This window comes from Phyllopteryx taeniolatus, chromosome 3 (genome assembly GCF_024500385.1).
Source record: "Phyllopteryx taeniolatus isolate TA_2022b chromosome 3, UOR_Ptae_1.2, whole genome shotgun sequence".
In the NCBI taxonomy this organism is placed as follows: domain Eukaryota; kingdom Metazoa; phylum Chordata; class Actinopteri; order Syngnathiformes; family Syngnathidae; genus Phyllopteryx; species Phyllopteryx taeniolatus.
This window is the reverse complement of record NC_084504.1, coordinates 2,335,075-2,353,227: the sequence shown is the minus strand read 5'-3', so window position 1 is coordinate 2,353,227 and position 18,153 is coordinate 2,335,075. Positions and strand designations below refer to the sequence as shown.

The following is an 18,153-nucleotide window of genomic DNA, read 5'->3' as shown; positions in this document are numbered from 1 at the left end:
ATTCTTTTGTCCTGCAAATTCTGGCAAAAGGTGAGAAGCCTCCACATGCCAGAACTGTGCAAGGCTTGTCCAGTTGCTGAAAGACAAAACAAAAATCACATTGATCTGATATAGGAGAACATAAATCTATAAATGCAGTAGCACCATGGGAGTGGTGGATGCTTACGTTGGCTTGCTGGTCTAAAGGGTCCAGCTCTCTTTTCCCTCCAGGGTTCAGTCCGTAAGACCAGTGCTGACTACAGATCACTTGCACTGATGTTGCCAAAATCAGCAGCCACAGAACCCAGGATTTCATCGTTGAACTGTGCAGTCTGCACAAGGTAACGTTGTCTATAGAAGCATAAAATACATCTTATTTTAAAGACATATTACATAAAAATCATGTTGAGACAAGTCTTTTTTACCTTATTCGAAAGGGGCAAACTACTTTCAGTTGTCTGCTGTCTTTTGTGGACCCTGCAGAGTATCACCCACGGTATATATATGCCTTTCTTTCCTCCCAGAACCCATCCATTTCACTGCAGGGGGTCTCAAAGTGGGATTAAGCAACAGCACCCATGACCTTCAGAGCAAGCAAAAAAGATTGATGTGCTCTTAAAAGCCATACATGTGCATCTCGATAAGAATATCACGTAATTTTTTAAAAAGTGAAACTTGGATAGAGTCATTAGAGTGAAATTTAGTATTTCATGTTATTTTAAGAACTTGGATGATTCTAGTTTACAGCTAATGAAAACCTCAAATTGACCATTGTAAGACTGATACATAAGAACCAATCAAAATGATTGTTATTATAGAAATTGGCCTTCTGAAAAGCATATTTAGTCATATGCAGCCAATACTAGGTTGGAGTTCCTTTGAGATGATTAATGGAAGCAAATGATCAGCTTTTCCCTGATATTCTATTTTATTGAGCTGCACCTGTACATTGGAGAGGCTTTACTAACAGCTACAGTCCCCTCCAAAAGTACTGGAACGGCAAGGCCAATTCATTCATTCAAGGTCAAAGACATTTGGGTTTCAGATCAATAGATGAATATGAGACAAAAGTTCAAAATTACAGCTTTTATTTCATGGTATTTCAATCTAGATGTGTTAAACAACTCAAGACAGAGCACCTTTTGTTTGAAGCCACCCACTTTTCAAGTGAGCAAAGGTATTTGAACAGACATTATTAAATTAGGCGGCACGGTGGCCGACTGGTTAGAGCGTCAGCCTCACAGTTCTGAGGAGCGGGGTTCAATCCCCTGTTCCGCCTGTGTGGAGTTTGCATGTTCTCCCCGTGCCTGCGTGGGTTTTCTCCGGGCACTCCGGTTTCCTCCCACATCCCAAAAACATGCATTAATTGGAGACTCTAAATTGCCCGTAGGCATGACTGTGAGTGTGAATGGTTGTTTGTTTCTATGTGCCCTGCGATTGGCTGGCAACCAGTTCAGGGTGTACCCCGCCTCCTGCCCGATGACAGCTGGGATAGGCTCCAGCACACCCGTGACCCTAGTGAGGAGAAGCGGCTCAGAAAATGGATGGATGGATTATTAAATTAAGTTAAAGTGAATTACATTAAATATTTGGTGGCATAACCCTTACTTGCAATCAGAATCAGAATCATCTTTGTTTGCCAAGTATGTCCAAAACTACATCAAGCCTGCAACCTATTGACTTCACTGTTGCATTCTTCATTTGAAATGCTTTTCCAGGACTTTACTGCAGCCTCTTTCAGTTCTTGTTTGTTTCTGGGGGTTTCTCCCTTCAGTCTCCTCTTCAGGAGGTAAAATGCATGCTCTATAGGGATACGGTCCGGTGATTGACCTTTCACTTTTCCCCCCTGATGAAGTCCTTTGTTGTGTTGGCAATGTGTTTGGGTCATTGTCTTGTTGCATGATGATGCTTCTCCCGATTAGTTTGGGAAAATAATTATGTAAATTGTCAGACAAAATGGTTTTGTAGACATCAGAATTCATTCTGCTAATACCATCATGAGTTACATCATCAATACAGACTAGTGATCCAGTTCCAGAAGCAGCCATGCAAGCCCAAGCCATGACATTACCTCCACTATGCTTCACAGATGAGCTTGTGTGTTTTGGATCATAACCAGATCCTTTCTTTCTCCATACTTTGGCCTTTCCATCTGGTAGAGGTTCAGCTTGGTCTCATCAGTCCATAAAACTTTGTTCCAAAATGTTTGTGGCACATCGCTGTACTTTGCAAAATCCAATCTGGCCTTCCAATTCGTTTTGCCAATGAGTGGTTTGCATCTTGTGGTATGGCCTGTATATTTCTTCTCTCGAAGTCTTCTTGAACAGTGGATCGTGACACCTTCACCCCTGCCCTTTGAGGTTGGCAGTGATGTCACTGACCGTTGTCTTTGGGTGTTTCTTCACAGCTCTCACAATGTTTCTGTCATCAACTGCTGTTGATACCCTTGGCCGACCTGTTCGATGTCTCTTGCTGAGTACACCAGTAGTTTCTTTCTTTTTCAGGACATTCCAAATTGTTGTATTGGCTATACCCAATATTTGTGCAATAGTTGTGATCGATTTTCCCTCTTCTCTCAGCTTCAAAATGGTTTGTTTTTCTCCCATAGACAGCTCTCTGGTCTTCATGTTTGCTTAAGAGCAAATGCAGCGTTCACAGGTGAAAACCAAAGCCAAAAACAAGCAATCTCATGTTTAAGCAATCAATGTAAAAGGCAACACCTGAGCAACTGGAAACACCCATCAGTCACATGTTCCAATACTTTTGCTCACTTGATAAGTGGGTGGCTTAAACAAAAGGTGCTCTGTCCTGAGTTGTTCAACACATCTAGATGTAAATACCATGAAATAAAAGCTGGAATTGTGAACTTTTGTCTCATATTCTTCTAGCTTTTGATCTGAAACCCAAATGTCTTCAGTATACGACAAAAAAAAAACTGACCTTGCCGTTCCGATACTTTTGGAGGGGACTGTATTGTTTTGTATCAAGAAAAACACGACAAACGATGACAAAAAAAAGGCAAACAGGCCTTCTCTTCTTTCAATGAGTTTATCTCTTTATTTATAACAGTCAAACAATGGAAAAGTATTTCCACAGTCAAGTGCAATAATCATTGACAGGGAGAATGACACCCCTGGTTCTAAACAAAACAACCTTTGCTCCATATTGCATTCACAATATGTTTTCAAATAAATAATCAAAATCACTTCCTTTGAGTTTTATACTATCGGGTGCGATACACAAACATTGCCTTCATCAATCACTCTCACAAGCTTGGTACCTTCTGTTAAACGGAGTAAAAAATATTGCATCAGACCAGCACTAAGCTACAGCTAAATGTTCTTGACCGGTCAAGACAAGCAAACACAGGCAGACAAACACAGTCCAGCAAGGAGAAGATTGTTCCTTGAGAAAAGAATCTCTCCCTCAATGTATTTACAATCTTTTTGGAAAGTTTTGGAAGCACTGGATTCAATACACATAAGAATACACAATTTACATTTTTTGGGGGTGAAAGCATATATATATATATATATGTGTGTGTGTACTTGTGCAAATAGGTTCAAAGCATGATTAAGTGATTATACATGGAGAATTACAACAATGACACCGAACATGTGACTACAACCTTGAGGCAAAACGCAAGGAAAGATGAATTAGTCTCTCAATGTGAAAAGTAAGATGTGAATATGACCTACATGACCATTTTAATACACAGCGCCACAGCTGAATACATGCAAATGGATCACTGATGGAAAATAAAGAGGTAGATCCACAGAGCACAGGAACAAGAATAATCTTTTTGAGCACAAAATATTGAGTGTTGCAAGAGACAACGGTCACAGCTGTAAATTATGTATTGCATACCTGAGCTGTGTTGCTATCTAGCTTGTCGCATAGTTTCACAGCACTTTGAGCCTTGACACTGCTCCCTTGTGGCTTTGGCTTTCATTTCTAGAGCGTTGTACCAGGCCAATGTTACTTGCGGAGAAAAGTACAGCAACACAGTCATTTCTAGGTGACTCCTACTGTTCTTCAATAGCAGCATTCAGAAACTGTAACCATTGTCTGGTTTGAACTTCTATCAACATCAATTAACAGAATGTAAAATATACATAGGTATACATTATTGTGCCAAACATCAAGTGACTGTAATTCCTGGATTGCATCCAGACACTTCGACACACACCAAAGACATTATTTTGTTTTGTAATATACGACGATGAATGAGACACTAAAATACATCCAAGCATCCAAAACAACCCTGGATAAATACTGCGATATTTAAAGCTAACATGAGATAGGTGGAGTGTCAGAGAAGTGCATACAATTACCTGCGCTCAATGCAGGTAAAAAAAAAAAAGATTGAAAGTGAGTGAATATACCGTCAAAGGCTGTAGTAGCGTGATTAAAGGAGCCGACAGTGGCTGAGTTGATGCACATGCTCATTTATCTAACACTCTGCGACATGTGCAGTGGCGTCAGCATCTCTTCAAAGATGGCTCCTTTCACATTGGACCCCCTCAGGTTGGCCTCTTGAAGATCACAGCCAGACAGGTCGCAGTTCTGCAGCATGGAAGCAGGTACACACATACCATCGGAATCAAAAGTGGAAACCTCGCACCGTGATGTGAAAAGAAGATTCTGCAAGCCACAATTCTAATTTAATTGGTTCTTTCTTGGCTCATGTGCCACCCCTTTCTGACAGAAATGACTGGCTGCACGCTTACAGAACACTGCATACACATTTTTGTTTGCCACATTACATATATACACCCATATATACACAAAGCTGACATAAAAAGTATTGTCTGCATAATCAACAAACAAATCTGATGTGATATTTGTTAGTGATGCTGGTGGCAGAATTTCCATCAGGACAATGCTCCTTACCTAGGGTTGGGCATCGAGAACCAATTGGAACCGGGACTAACATTCCGTTTCTCCCTGAATCGTTCAAATTAAAAAATTTCGGGTCCCAGTTTCGATGCCTACAGTCCGCCGACCCCGCAGAGGAAAGTGAAAATTTGATGAATGAATATTATGTCAATTTGGTTAGTTCTACACACATTGGCTCTTAGTTCATAGGTTTGATATTGATACTGGTTATAAAGAACCCAGAGTCAAATGTTCATTTTAGTCTATGCTGCAGGCTGCTAAGAAAATGAATGTTCATAATTTGGACACCCTTTATTTCAGCCATGCAACTTTTTTTGACCCAGCCCCCTAAAAGAATCGTGTTTGAGGATCGTTTGGAACCGGAATCGAAATGAAGAACCGGAATCAGGACCGGAATTGCTCAAATTCAAACAATCCCCAACCCTAACCTTACCTAACATAGTTATAATCCGGTAACCTATTTATGAGGACCTCAATGAGTACACGAGAAAAATAAGTACACCAAATGAAATGAAAAATAAACCAAACACAACTTGAAAGAAAAGGACCAGCAGAAAAATCACTCACTATCGGGCTATTGTATTTTAAATTCCTCTACCGTTGAGGGCTGTGGAATGAATATTTTTTCATAAATTATTTTTCTGGTCATATGGGAGAAGACAGAATGAATATTAGAGGAGATAAGAGGGTTCCTCTGCGATCAAGATGGCTCTCCTGACAAAACAGCGCTCACACAAATGGGACAGTTGAGGGTTTTATTTTCTGTAAGAGTAGATACACTGTATCTATGATTTCCAACCTTTATGGAGCCAAGGCACACATTTGACAAGTGAAAAATCCCACGGCACACCAACAACAAAAATGTCACAAAAAAGTGGATACATTAATTACTTTATGTACTTCCTGACATCTAACAGAAGAGCATTTATTTGCTCTGTCTGTCACTATGCCTCACTGGCATAAATGGATGACTAAAGATACATTATTTCTTGGATGTAAAAATATTTTTGAGCAATTAAGTAAAATTTGAGGTCGGCACGGTCAACTTATTAACATTTGGGGCAGATTGACTTCTTTTTAAAATGCTAATGACGCATAAGGCTCATCTGATCGTTGAATCACCAGAAAATTATATTTTTACACACACAGGGCAAGGTTAAAATGTTAAAACATTACTTAAAAATTGCCTGATTAAGGTTTAGGCCTTGGAATGGACCATTAAAAAGACACTTTGAGTATTGCTTCAAAAACACATCACAAATCGGGTTCCACTAGAGATTTATTAATTGTTAATCGCTTCTGATGGCCTCTTCTTACCTCAAGATCTGTCCCTGCTAAAGTGGCACCCCGCAGGTTGCAGTTTTTCAGCTTTGCATTTTTCAAAGTGGCCACCCGCAGGTTAATGCCGGTCATTTGACTTCCTTCCATGTCGACACCTTTCAGGTTCGCACCTATTCGCGACGATATTGACTTGTAAGAAAACCACAAAAAAAGGAGCGCACAGCTGCCTTGGTTTAGATGTGTGATGGATTACCTTCCAGGTTGGCCTTCAGCCCAGAAGGATCTTCAAAGTTGCATCCTTTAAGAGAGGCTCCTTCTGCATTGGAGCAGAGCATCTTCACACCTTGTAAATTAGCACCCTTTGAGAGACGAAGCATGAAGTGTCACTGCAAATGTAAAGATTAGTTCACACCAGTAAGATATTTGTGTTTGTGCTGCTTATGTTCTTAATTGGGTCAGTGTGGTGGGTGCATATGTAGACAGAACGGCCCTGTCTTCACATGACTGAGGGGGCAAGAGGTGTGAAGTGGACCAAAAAAGACTCAGTTGTTCACCAGTGGGAATGCCAACTATCCATCCCTCTATTTTATGTATCTATTTTCTTGGGTGAGCTGGGCAAGAAGCGGGGTATACCTGGTCACCAGCCAATCGCAGGGAAACTAACTACTATCATTCAAACTATCATAATGACGCACAGTGAATCTCATGCTTTCCTAACTTAGCAGCATGTTCACAACAATCTTCGAGAAGAGAAGGTAAAACAGACTGACTCACATCCAGGTTGGCTCCTGACAGATCAGCCCGCTCCAGATTGGAACAACACAAATTGGCGTGTGTCAGATTGCACCGGCTGAGATTAGCCATCTTGAAATTGATGTAGCGCAAATCAAGACGGGACAGATCAGCGCCACTGAAATTAAGACCCTAAAATAGTAAACAAGAGTATCGTGTACACATACACACACACACACACACACACACACACACACACACACACCATCTCATAAGACGTTCTACTCATATCTTTTGACCAACATCTACCAACCAACATTGAACAACATAAGTCATCTGACTTAAGTGCACAACTAAATAGCATATGTATTACAGTGTTTCAATTGTTATTCGTGATTTGGGAATTCTAATAACTTGTTACAATCTAGACCAACAAGCTAAAACCTTTCACCCGTGTGAACAATACAATGAGGGCCAATACAAGAGCTGTATTAAATGTACTGCCTATACACGTAATAATGTGTACATAATATATTGGTTACCTCAACAATACATGAGTCAGAAATATTATATAGTATTATTATTATCTCTCTCTTAAGTGTGCGAGTTTCCGTAACACATACAGTCGTGCTCACCATAATTGGCACCCCTTCATTTGTTGTATAACCTGTATAATAGCTTTAGAAATAAAGAAATATACTAAAATTACATCATCAGGATCTTTTAACTGGCGGTCCAAAGTAATTTAACAAAGACATTTTTTTTTCCCAACTTAGATATTGTAATTATAATTTTTAAAAAAAACAGAAAACAGCTTGTCCCGCAATACTTGCACCCCTCCTTAATATTTGGTTGCACACGCTTTGGCAGCGGTGACAGCCTCCCAACGTTTCTTGCATCCATCTATAAGCTTTTTGCACTTCTTCAGGGGTATTTTCTCCCACTCTTCCTTTGCAATTTGTTCAAGCGCTTGAACATTTGTAGGATTCTTTTCCCCAATGGCAGATATCAGCTCCCCCCACCCGAATATTTTCAATTGGATTAAGATCAGGACTGACTGCGGACAATTTTAAAACAATCCATTTTTTCCTTTTGAACCATTCCTGTTGTGCTTTTGGATGTGAGCTTTGGGACTTTGTCTGACTGGAGGACCCATGATCTTCTCCTCAAACTAAGTTTTCTTACCCTGGGTAAGACATTTCGTTCCTAAACCTGTTGATAATTCTCTGATTTTGTGATACAGCCAAGGCCTCCAGTACCAGATGAAGCAATGCAGCCCCACAGCATTATGGATCCTCCACCATGCTTGACTGTTGGCAGGGAGTTCTTTTCCTTAAAGGCTTCATTAAAAGCTGTATTTTTGTTTCATCTGTTCATAAAATGTTGTTTATCATTTGCTCTTTTGTATCAAACAAGTTCGCTATAGATACATGTCGTTTCACTTGATTCATTTTCTTCAGGAGATATTCCACATATAGTACTTAAACTTCATGGGTGCCCATAATGGTGAGCAGGACTGTAAATCGCAGCTCTTAGAGTGACAGATAATCTTATTCCTTCAACAAATCTACGGGATGTATTTGATGTTTTCGAAAGGCCGGAGCCATATGATGCAATAATGTAATTACATATTTTTTAGAACTCGCATTACCTGGCAACGTAACTCAGACTTGGTGGGTGTAGCCAAAAGAAAACGCACAAACTCCTTGCGGGAAATGGGAGAATGGTCTTCAGGCGGCTGTGTGTTCTGGTATCGCGGTGCATAAATGACAGGTCAGCGCACACAGATAGGACGTAATGATACTTCTTGATGACATCAAACATTACCTTGATGACCAATTCCAACTGATCAGCAAGTTGCTCAATTCCAAAAAAACGAGCCTCCTCAAGAACACCTGGAAGACAGTTTTCCCCGCTGTTCATGTTTATACATTACCTATATATATTTAATGATTATAAACTAATCCTTACCTCTTATATTTATGCCCTCATTGATAATGAGCTGGCCATGCCTCAAGTAGTTAAGAATAGGCTCAAAGTATTCAGGGCTGCGGTCGATGAGGTAGGCACCATGCTCATCTTGCTTGTTTCCCCAAACATCTGGAGCCAAGAGACTAAGTTACTCAATCATCTTCAACCAGAGGCTTACACTGAAACGAATGTGAAAAAGCTCTGGCTGGGCTTTAGTGTCTCAAATGTGTACCTTTCTCTCGAAACATGTGAGCTAACATACTCTCTGGCTCTTTGCTGACCAGGGTGCTTCTAATAGACATTTAGGGGGGGAAAAAGACAAATAATGGGTCATGTTCATATAATTTGATCAATAACGGTAAAGACATGGCCCACTGAATTTCCTTTTGAAAATAAATGTATTTATTTATTTAGTGATACAAATATTTGAATTATTGGCAGTTCTTATCCATCAAAAGGTCATTATAAGAAAAAAAATATTCTAAAGAAATTTCTTTTTTTTGTTATATTATCCGAAGTGACGTATCAACATTTTGAACATGTTTTCTGAAGATGCTAATTACATTTTTGGATATATAGGATTGTTCTCATATTGCTTAATATGCCTTTTCCATAAAAACTAACACAAATGCATCTTAGTGTCTTCAGAGTTCCTTTTTATTTGTTTATTTATTTTTGAGGATCTTTTACAAACGGTCCTTCTTTGTCACTTTACTGTTATTGAGCCTCATTATGCTGCTGCAATACACCATAGGGATCTGTGAGCTGACGTGTCAGGATGTGGCAGCCATTTTGCATTCACATGATAGCAGACAGCAAAATATATGGTTATTTCTGAGATATGAATTAATATGTTTGAATTTGTCAGAGTGCCAGAACTATTGCATGTCTTTACCGTTATTAAGATTGTATAAAGACAAGAGTGTAATGGGTTTAATGAGTAGTTAGGGTCATTTATGCACTTGTATCCACAGAGTTTAAAGGGTAACATGTAAATTGTTCAACTCAAACAATTTTTATCAAGCTGTTTGTCTTTACTGTTGTGCACTTTTGACTTTACTGTTATAATAAGAAGTGTATTTCATTGGTCCACCACCATTTGCTATGTCAATAAGGATTGCCTTTAATATGAATGCCTAAAATTGTAAATCATCAATAACTTTATAACTTTCTGCTTCAGCATGGGAGATATTTACCCATATAAAATCAAGGTGGCATAAAAAAAATTTTGGTGTGTCTTTATTGAACAAACTATATGAAAATGACCCCAATACAAAAGAGTGTGCATGTATAAGGGTATACTTAGTCATAGGGGAAAATGCATTGCGATAATTAGCAATTAAGAGTGTGACATACCTGGTAGTGGTAAAGAGACGACCACCAATATTCAGGGTCAGCCAGTCAGTGTGAGCGCCTTGTTGATCAGACTCAACCTTGACATCATTTTGAAATTCTGAGAGCAATTACAAGTGATAGTCTGGTTCAGTCAGTGGAAAACAAAAGGTGCAAACATGACAAAACTCACCAATAAATGGATCACCTTCTGAGACATACAGTACGTCGTCATCTCTATTAGAGGCGAGACAATTTAGAAAGAGGTCAATATGACTCAATTTACATATTTTCGTTGTGTGGTCTTACCTGATTAGGGCAATGTCATCGATGAGACCTCCCTTCCCATTATATAAACAGGATGCTTTGATGCCCAATTTATTGCTGGCTACAGAAAGTAAATCGGACAAGGCCCCATACACTGCTACAACCTAAGCAGAGAAAATCCATTTACTGTATTTGTCTTGCGACAACTTTTGAACAAGATGGCTCGTCAGGCATGATGCAGGACTTACTTACTGAGCTGAAGCTAGGTTACATACCAGGCGACCTCGCACAACAGTTTTTTATTTATTTTTTATTTTTTTACCTACCTTGCCATTTTTAGACGTCCCGTTCACAAATAACGTGACTCTTCTCATTATTGCTCTTTGGTTGAAAGTACTTCGTTGGAAAGTTAAAAATAACTTGGTGCCTCCCAGCTAACATGTACCGTCCGTATCTCAAGCTTGCTAGCAGCTAGCGATGAACCAGTCAATAACATGAGACTGACGGTGCCTTCACTGTCATCTGGAAATAATGTAAACGTTAATATACAGTGATGATAGTCTAATGTTTAAAAGGTGAATATTTTTCAATGTTCGTAATTTTTAAGGATTAAATCATGATTCATATTAAATGCAACCAAAAAGTACAGAGGTTGTCTTAATATAAACGTTGTAAAATAAACAACCGTTTTAGAGTGCATTGAAGCTGTCTTTTGGCTGCTATTCCACGATTGGCTAAGAGGGACTTACGTCATTACGTTCATCACGTCTTTGGTGACGTGCTTGGTAGCAACATTGAATCCTGTCGGTCTTGTTTTCATTTACAAATAAGAGCAAATAGTGTATTGGCTACATTTCAAACAATTTTCTTAATTCGTTTATTATTACATGCTCTATTGTGCATCAAGTTGATTATCTACGTTATTTTCTGGGTGTGTAAATCGAGAAGGCCGACCCGTCAATGCAGTGCAACCCAAGTTTTTTTGTTTTTTTTTAAACCCAAACTAGTAAGAGGCAATCGGTTGTCTTTGTATAAATGCCGGAATAGTGATTGACTTTTAATTGTCAGTGCAGACGAACACAATGGCTTCTGAGGGAGAACATTGTTGCTCGTGCTGCAGCCCTCCTGTTTCTCCCAGTGTTTACCAGACAGTGAATGAGATGGATTTTGAACGAGGTTTGTATTGTTTAACTATCAGACATTAGAGTATACGTTGTCTATTGAGGTGGCTATTCAAATCTTATTGTATGCAGGTATCTGGTCTGCCGCCATGGATGGAGACTTGAAGAGGGTCCAGTCGCTGATCCAAAAAGGCATCCATCCAAACCTCAAAGACTCAGCAGGATACACAGCTCTAGTAGATTCCACGAGAGAGATCATTGTGCTCATTGTTTCAGTTCCATGACTCGAAAGTGTTTCTTTTTTTTTTTTTCATTGCACATTTTGTTTCAGCACTACGCAAGTCGCAACGGCCATCTCACTGTATGTGAGTTTCTTCTTGAGAATGGTGCTTGTGCATCTCCTCAGACGCCAGGTGGTGGCACTCCCCTCCATCGGGCAGCATTCTGCGGCCGTGCGGATGTCGTAAGATTGCTGCTGCACCGTAAAGCTGATCCGATGACCTTTGATGACGACGGTGCATCTCCTCTACACAAGGTGAGATATATTTGCCAAAATAATGTACACTCCACTATTGCCTGGTGATAACACAAAAAACATCTAATTATGTCTTCTTTTTTTGGGCAAATGCTTGCTTCAGGCTGCAGAACAAGGTCATGAAAAGGTGTGTCAGCTGCTTCTTGAGGCCTGTCCTGCACTTTGCAGCCAGAAGAACAAGAGGCTACAGCTACCCTGCCACATGGCCCCTCAAGAACATTTGCAGAAGCTCCTAAAACAATTCCTGTAACAATACACAGGTAGTTGAGCACCACCTGTTCAACAAAGCATCAAAGCGAGGTCAGCACACTGCGACGTCCCGAGACCAGATGAAGATTCTGTGCCTTGCCCAAAGGCAACATGACCATGACAAGGAGACAGAAGTTGCACTACCCCAGAAACCAGTCCTGTTTGCCCTTATCTCTGTTTTTTGGTATGTGACAAGTCTTGAACTGGCCAGGTCCCAAAACACTGAGTGAAGACCACATGCATTATGATCGGTACCTCCCTCTTCTAATGAACTCACATAGCTTCTGTTTTTGAAAAAAATGTTCACCCACAAACTCTAAAAGTCAACAACATTCTCAGATCGTCATGTCTTATCACGTTGCACAATTTCTTTTGTAACAGCAAACGATACAATGCCAAAAATTAAAAAAAAAAAAAATCAATAGACATTGTGTAATGGGTAGAAAAGAAGCTACATTTAACTCCAGCAGAAAAATGGTGTAATTGGGCCTCAAGAAATCATACCATACCATAAAACTAAATGTTATGGCACGGATAGTATAAAGTGTTGTTTGGCTATACTACATTTTCTATGATCCCAGTATATGATCTATTGTTGCATGTTTAAAAGGTACATCACCCCACATTTAGCATTTCACTTCTATACTGTATGTTTCCATTAAAATGAGCTTAAGTAGTCTTTTGTGGCTGGTAGCAGGATGCCAAGCAGCAGGGGGAGCCATCAACCTAAAAGGACAGAGGCGCTTTCAGACAAACCATGTGGCGTGACCTCATTCATCCTCCTTGCATGTGCTTAGAAAACTAGTCGGTCAGTCTGAAAGACCATAAAAAGTCAGTGTGGCTGCCACAGCTGATTTTAACACAGGGAAGGTAACTAAACAGCCAAATTTGCAAAAGCCATTTTACAGGTTGACGTTTATTTTCCATTTGACGTTCAAATTTTAATCGAGTGTTTCCATGGTGCCAAAACCTACACATGCCATAATTCTCCAGTAACCTTCTGTTTTTGAATGACTATGTGCTACATATGTCAATGGAAACAAATACTTTCAATAAAATCAATTGATGTCTTTGTTGTTTATTCTCTTCTATTAACACCCACAGATTTTTTTAAGTCATTTTAAAAATAAATATGTTGATCACAAAATATGGAGAGGATATGCTGTGTTAATTTGATATGCAGGGAGAAAATAAAAAAATGAAAGCCTAGCAATACATTGGTTGGTCTTTCTATTTTTACTAAAAGAGATGGGGGGGGAGGAAATCTCATTCTAATTTAATTCCACTTCAGTAAGAAACAAATATACATGTTGGAGACCAATACTTTCCCTTCCCGACAATGCAGTGCACACAAATACAAACACCAACAGAAACTGCTCTCTTAAATCTCAGCGACTTTCATTGGGTCGGCCGGTGGGTGGTGTTTCCAAACTTCCTTCTAAACCACATCCAGTGCAGTGACTGGATGGGTGCCAGGCCACATCTGGAGCTCATTGCAGCTGACGCCACACAGCACAAGGAGATGGGGTGTTGGGGGGGAGTTTGGGGTATTTTAGTTCAGCGGGCTTTGCCAAGAGAGCTGTTTACACGCAGTGACGACGTCTTCCGCACACACACAGCCGAGGAGCACGATCACCCATCCTGAATGAGTGAGTGGGCCTCTTCTCACCTGAATCTGTACCTTGTCCATTCAACATTCATAACGTTTTGAAGAACTTGCTCATTTCGCTTTTTAGCTATGTCGTTTTGACTGGCACACATGCTGGTTGATGTTATGCCAGGTGATATTGTAATAAGTGTTAGATTTGCAAGAAGGGGAGGCAATGAACCTCTCAGTGGTGGTATGTTTAAAAGCATAATGTAAAACATGCCATGTTAAAAATAGTCCGAAATTGTATTCTTTCACACTCTTGTTTCTGTCAAACAGCTGTTCTTAACTCCTCTTCATCTGTTGACATGTTTGCTCTTTGTCCTGTTGAGAATGAAAAAGGTGTGATTTTTATGCCTTTAGCTTTTTCAGAGCTTTCACGCCGTGTGGAGAGGGAGGGAGGACTTCACAAGATGAGGAATTTGGATTGCAGCTCTGTTTATTCAGATTTATTTGGAAAGCAATGAAACTTCCTGGCCTGGGAACCCACTTCCACCATAATGAGCCCAAGTTTAAGCAGGAATGGATATTATTTTCATCCAAAATAGATGGTGGTCTGTTGGCAATTTACACACATGCTTGGGTGGATTTTATCTTTTTTTTTTATTTATTTATTTATTTTTTAACCAGAGTGAGGTGGTGTGTATGTTGGGGGTTACAGCGATTCTATATTTTTACAATTTGGAGATTAAAATTTGATGTTAGTAGTTTGTGTAACGACAAAGCCTCTGTACTGTTCCACTCTGCATGCCATTCACCTTGTTTCCCGTGATACAAAGATGGTCTGCTTCTTTCTTATCTTTTCAGTGCTAAATGTATGCCATTCTCAAGCCTTCCAGCTAGCCTGGCAGAGCTGGACCTGCCTGTGGTCGCCTGAAGTAATCAGGTAAAAAGGCTGGCAGATGAGCACATAGTAAGGGTTCACTATCAGAGTCTGGCATGGAGGTCTGTCCCATGCATGTTGTCTCATCTGCATTAGAGAAGTGGTGGGAGTCTGGGTGTGGGGGTGTATGGGTGTAATCAAATCTGTGTGAGCTGCTTCTCAGAGAGATGATGCATAATCCAATTTGGATCCACTCCCTCTTGAAAGTATCACGTTATCTCCTGATTGAAGTGTTGTTGCATGTCTTCCACTTGCCAAGTAAGCAGGTGATAAGAGCCATAAGTCCAGAGACTGCCTAGTTTGCAAAATATTTATAAGTGGAAACTGGGCCTTGCGTCCTCTCGTGGTCTAAAATGGCAACCAGGATGTACACAAAATATTTTTAACCACACCAGAAACTTTCATCACAAACAAGTTTCTTCAGGAATAAATCTGCAATCAACATGCCAGTGGTTTTGCTGTGGGTATGTTTGAGAGGGGATTTTATTTTTCCAAGTCTTTTAACTTTTTACATTGGGATGATTGCTTGAGTGGATGGTTTGTTTTTTATTGATTATGGAGATGTAATCTCCTCAAAAGCAGAGCCAGCCAAACAAGTCATAAACTATACCATATGAGTCAGAGGAAAATAATGAGACTTTCTGGATCCTATATCTACATTCTATTACAGCAGACGGCTGTTAGAAATTTCTTTCTAAACGTAACAAACTTGTTCTCCTTACAGTGTTGTACTTTGTACTTTTGTTCAAACATTTTGTACACATTTTTCTTTTCCATGTCCATCATACAACAACTAAAACTCCAGGCGCTCCTTGTACATTCTGTAAATGGGGAGATGTTGAGTTTATAGTACATTAGACTGGGTCATTTGAGCGCTCTCTAAAGTAAAAGAAAATAAACCTCAACCTTTTGTTTTCCAGCCTAATCTATCACACAGCTTTCATTATTTAATGACTTGCAGCATTCAGCTTCAAGGGCCCTTTCCATGTGCACACACGCCAGTTATACTGCATATCAAATAAAACTAAAGTTTTGCTTTTGATCCTAATTTCCACTTTTTGTTTCATTATAAAGTGATGTGGGAGTAGCGTGTTGGTGGAACTTGAGGAGCAACGCATGCAGATGAGTCAGCTATCATTACAGTACATTTCAATTGATTGCTGCCGAAGCCAATAGCTATACTTCTCACACATTCGTTATCATGTCCTCCATTTTCCCATGTTGTCATAAACATTAGTGGAGCAATCACAGTCCGACTGTTTAAAGAGTCATAAGGGATTTTGTCAAAAATCTTCCCCCTTTGCATAGTGCAGAATTTGTTGTGCATAGACCTAGTCATGAAGAGTGCACTACATGGCTGCAACCAGCAGAGACAACTGTATAATCCAACTCATCTAGTTTGCAGACTAAACCGACGGGACGTGACATTATATGAGAAGTTGAAATACATATATGCAGACCTCCGCTATGACGCAACTTCTCAAGAGAGCATGATACTGCTCAATCAAACATCAGCATCAAACCAGGAGGTTCAGCACATTCGGAAGCTTGTCACATCCCAGTAAACAACAACATTTATAAATGTAAAGCAATAAATCACTTACATGATTGTTAATCTTTCTACAGTCCATCAGGAGATTTAAATGCCCATCTCTAGTCGATTTAATAAATGGAGATGGACACAATTACCAACGACAAGGACAATACAGTACTTCGATGAGTGTGAGTAACCAGTGAACTTAACAAATGACACTGCACGTATAATTGAACAAGTTGGTTACGTCGATGAAGAAGAAGAACTATACAGGGACGTCGTCCCTCTATCAGCAGGTGCCCGACACACACTGGTCTATTCATATGCGCATTCCTGTCTCTTCACTCGCAGCCCAGCTGGTTCCTCCCGGCCACTCAGGACAGGGGCGGACGCACACAAAGGGTCTTCAATCTGCCTCAGACAACAAGCAGCATAAAGACCCGGAAAACCACAACAGCGTTGTGTCAAAGACCAAGCCGGGGGTGGTGGGCCTAGCTCGGAGGCCCTGCCCTGTGTGGGATAGGGCCACTGCTGATGGATGGATGAGGGTTGAGCTCAAGCAACGGATTGGAAGGGCAGGCTGAGGGCTTTGTGCATAAAAGGAGGACATTTGTACTTGCCCATTAACAATGGAATGCAAACACAAGGAAGGACAATGAGGCATCCTTTTGGGGTGATGAGGAAGCTTCTAGGAAAATGATGATGCAAAGCATCCCAAGAACAGATATTGTTCACACTACCTGTTATTCGATATTCCGTGTACTCCCATGGTGATCTAGTGTCACATTTGCCTTTGGCTTGGTTTACTTTTGCATGAAGTACTTTTGGCTTTTAACAGTGTCTGGCATATTTCACAACACAGAATAGGCGTGAGCGGTGACCAAGAAATGCCCCACCTTTTCCTGAAATAGACTGTGTTGAAAGAGAGTTTGACTTCAACTCTACCTCACCACTGTCCCAATGTTTAGTAAAAATTACAAAACTTTTGAAAAGTAAAGTTGTGTCTGGTAACTCAAAATGCGCAATTCTTGTCTGCCTTTCAAATGCCAAAAGAGGGCTGCAGAAGTAAAGCAGTGTGTTGCAATAAAAATAAAAATAGCACGCCTTGTTTACTGGTCTCCTTCACCATCGTCTGCTCGTGTGAATCAGAGATCTGAGTGTTACAGATTTACAGAATTTCCACATTTCAAATCAAACATAAAAGGATGGCTCCATGTAAAAAAAATAAAAAAAATGTAAAAATATCTTTCATCTACATCATCTGAGAGAAATATTGTCATTTTACATTGTCTGGTACAGGAGGATCTGAGCCCCTTGGTTTTTTCTGAAGTTCTAAGATGTGGCTGCACAAAGTGTACAAATGTTGCTCTCATTCTCATTAGTTACACCAATACACTCCCACTGTAGTAGCGTATGGTTAACTGCACCATTTGAACCAAAAAGTATGTTTGACAATCAAAGGAATTGTTGGAGAGTACAAAAAACAGTACGCCTTTGAGCAGTCGCAAATCAAGAAAAACAGTAACTATTATTTCAGTCTTCTGTCATGCAGATGTTTTAGGGTGTTTCTTTTTACTTGAGAAAGTCCAACACTCAGTAACATTTAATCACCAGACATGAAAGGAAATATAACCATGTCGCAATATTTTATTGCCAGTTGCAGTGACTTACTGGTAATCTCTTGCTGCCGTTGAGGCAAGAAATCTGCTCAGAAACACACAA

At 40.0% G+C, this 18,153-nt stretch overlaps 2 protein-coding genes and 1 long non-coding RNA gene across 6 annotated transcripts; 2 read left to right on the top strand and 1 right to left on the bottom strand.

Annotated features, from left to right (window-relative positions):
* Positions 1-3,008: 3,008 nt before the first annotated feature.
* kctd9a (potassium channel tetramerization domain containing 9a) lies at positions 3,009-10,998 on the bottom strand. The gene is made up of 12 exons (XM_061766405.1): positions 10,788-10,998; positions 10,504-10,625; positions 10,388-10,431; positions 10,219-10,315; positions 9,095-9,153; positions 8,863-8,991; positions 8,719-8,786; positions 8,543-8,638; positions 6,934-7,083; positions 6,413-6,518; positions 6,196-6,329; positions 3,009-4,545 (listed from the first exon to the last, which is right to left on the bottom strand). The coding sequence occupies exons 1-12, from the start codon at positions 10,833-10,835 to the stop codon at positions 4,429-4,431; spliced, it is 1,170 nt and encodes a 389-aa protein (XP_061622389.1). The 5' UTR covers positions 10,836-10,998; the 3' UTR covers positions 3,009-4,428.
* Positions 10,999-11,225: 227 nt separating this feature from the next.
* Positions 11,226-13,473, top strand: ankrd39 (ankyrin repeat domain 39). 2 transcript variants are annotated; one of them, XM_061766406.1, is made up of 4 exons: positions 11,226-11,637; positions 11,715-11,842; positions 11,914-12,117; positions 12,221-13,473. In XM_061766406.1, exons 1-4 carry the CDS (start codon positions 11,544-11,546, stop codon positions 12,365-12,367), a joined length of 573 nt encoding a protein of 190 aa, XP_061622390.1. In that variant the 5' UTR covers positions 11,226-11,543; the 3' UTR covers positions 12,368-13,473. The 2 variants fall into 2 exon arrangements, with proteins under 2 accessions (XP_061622390.1, XP_061622391.1); XM_061766407.1 differs by having other exon boundaries at positions 11,228-11,637; positions 11,715-11,818; positions 12,221-13,470.
* Positions 13,474-13,863: 390 nt separating this feature from the next.
* LOC133474609 (uncharacterized) lies at positions 13,864-17,539 on the top strand. Of its 3 annotated transcripts, none has more exons than XR_009787576.1 (4): positions 13,864-14,015; positions 14,387-14,900; positions 15,972-16,619; positions 16,783-17,539. It is a non-coding gene; the product is annotated as an uncharacterized LOC133474609 (long non-coding RNA). The 3 variants fall into 3 exon arrangements; XR_009787573.1 differs by having other exon boundaries at positions 14,378-14,900; XR_009787575.1 differs by having other exon boundaries at positions 13,884-14,015; positions 14,822-14,900.
* Positions 17,540-18,153: the final 614 nt, after the last annotated feature.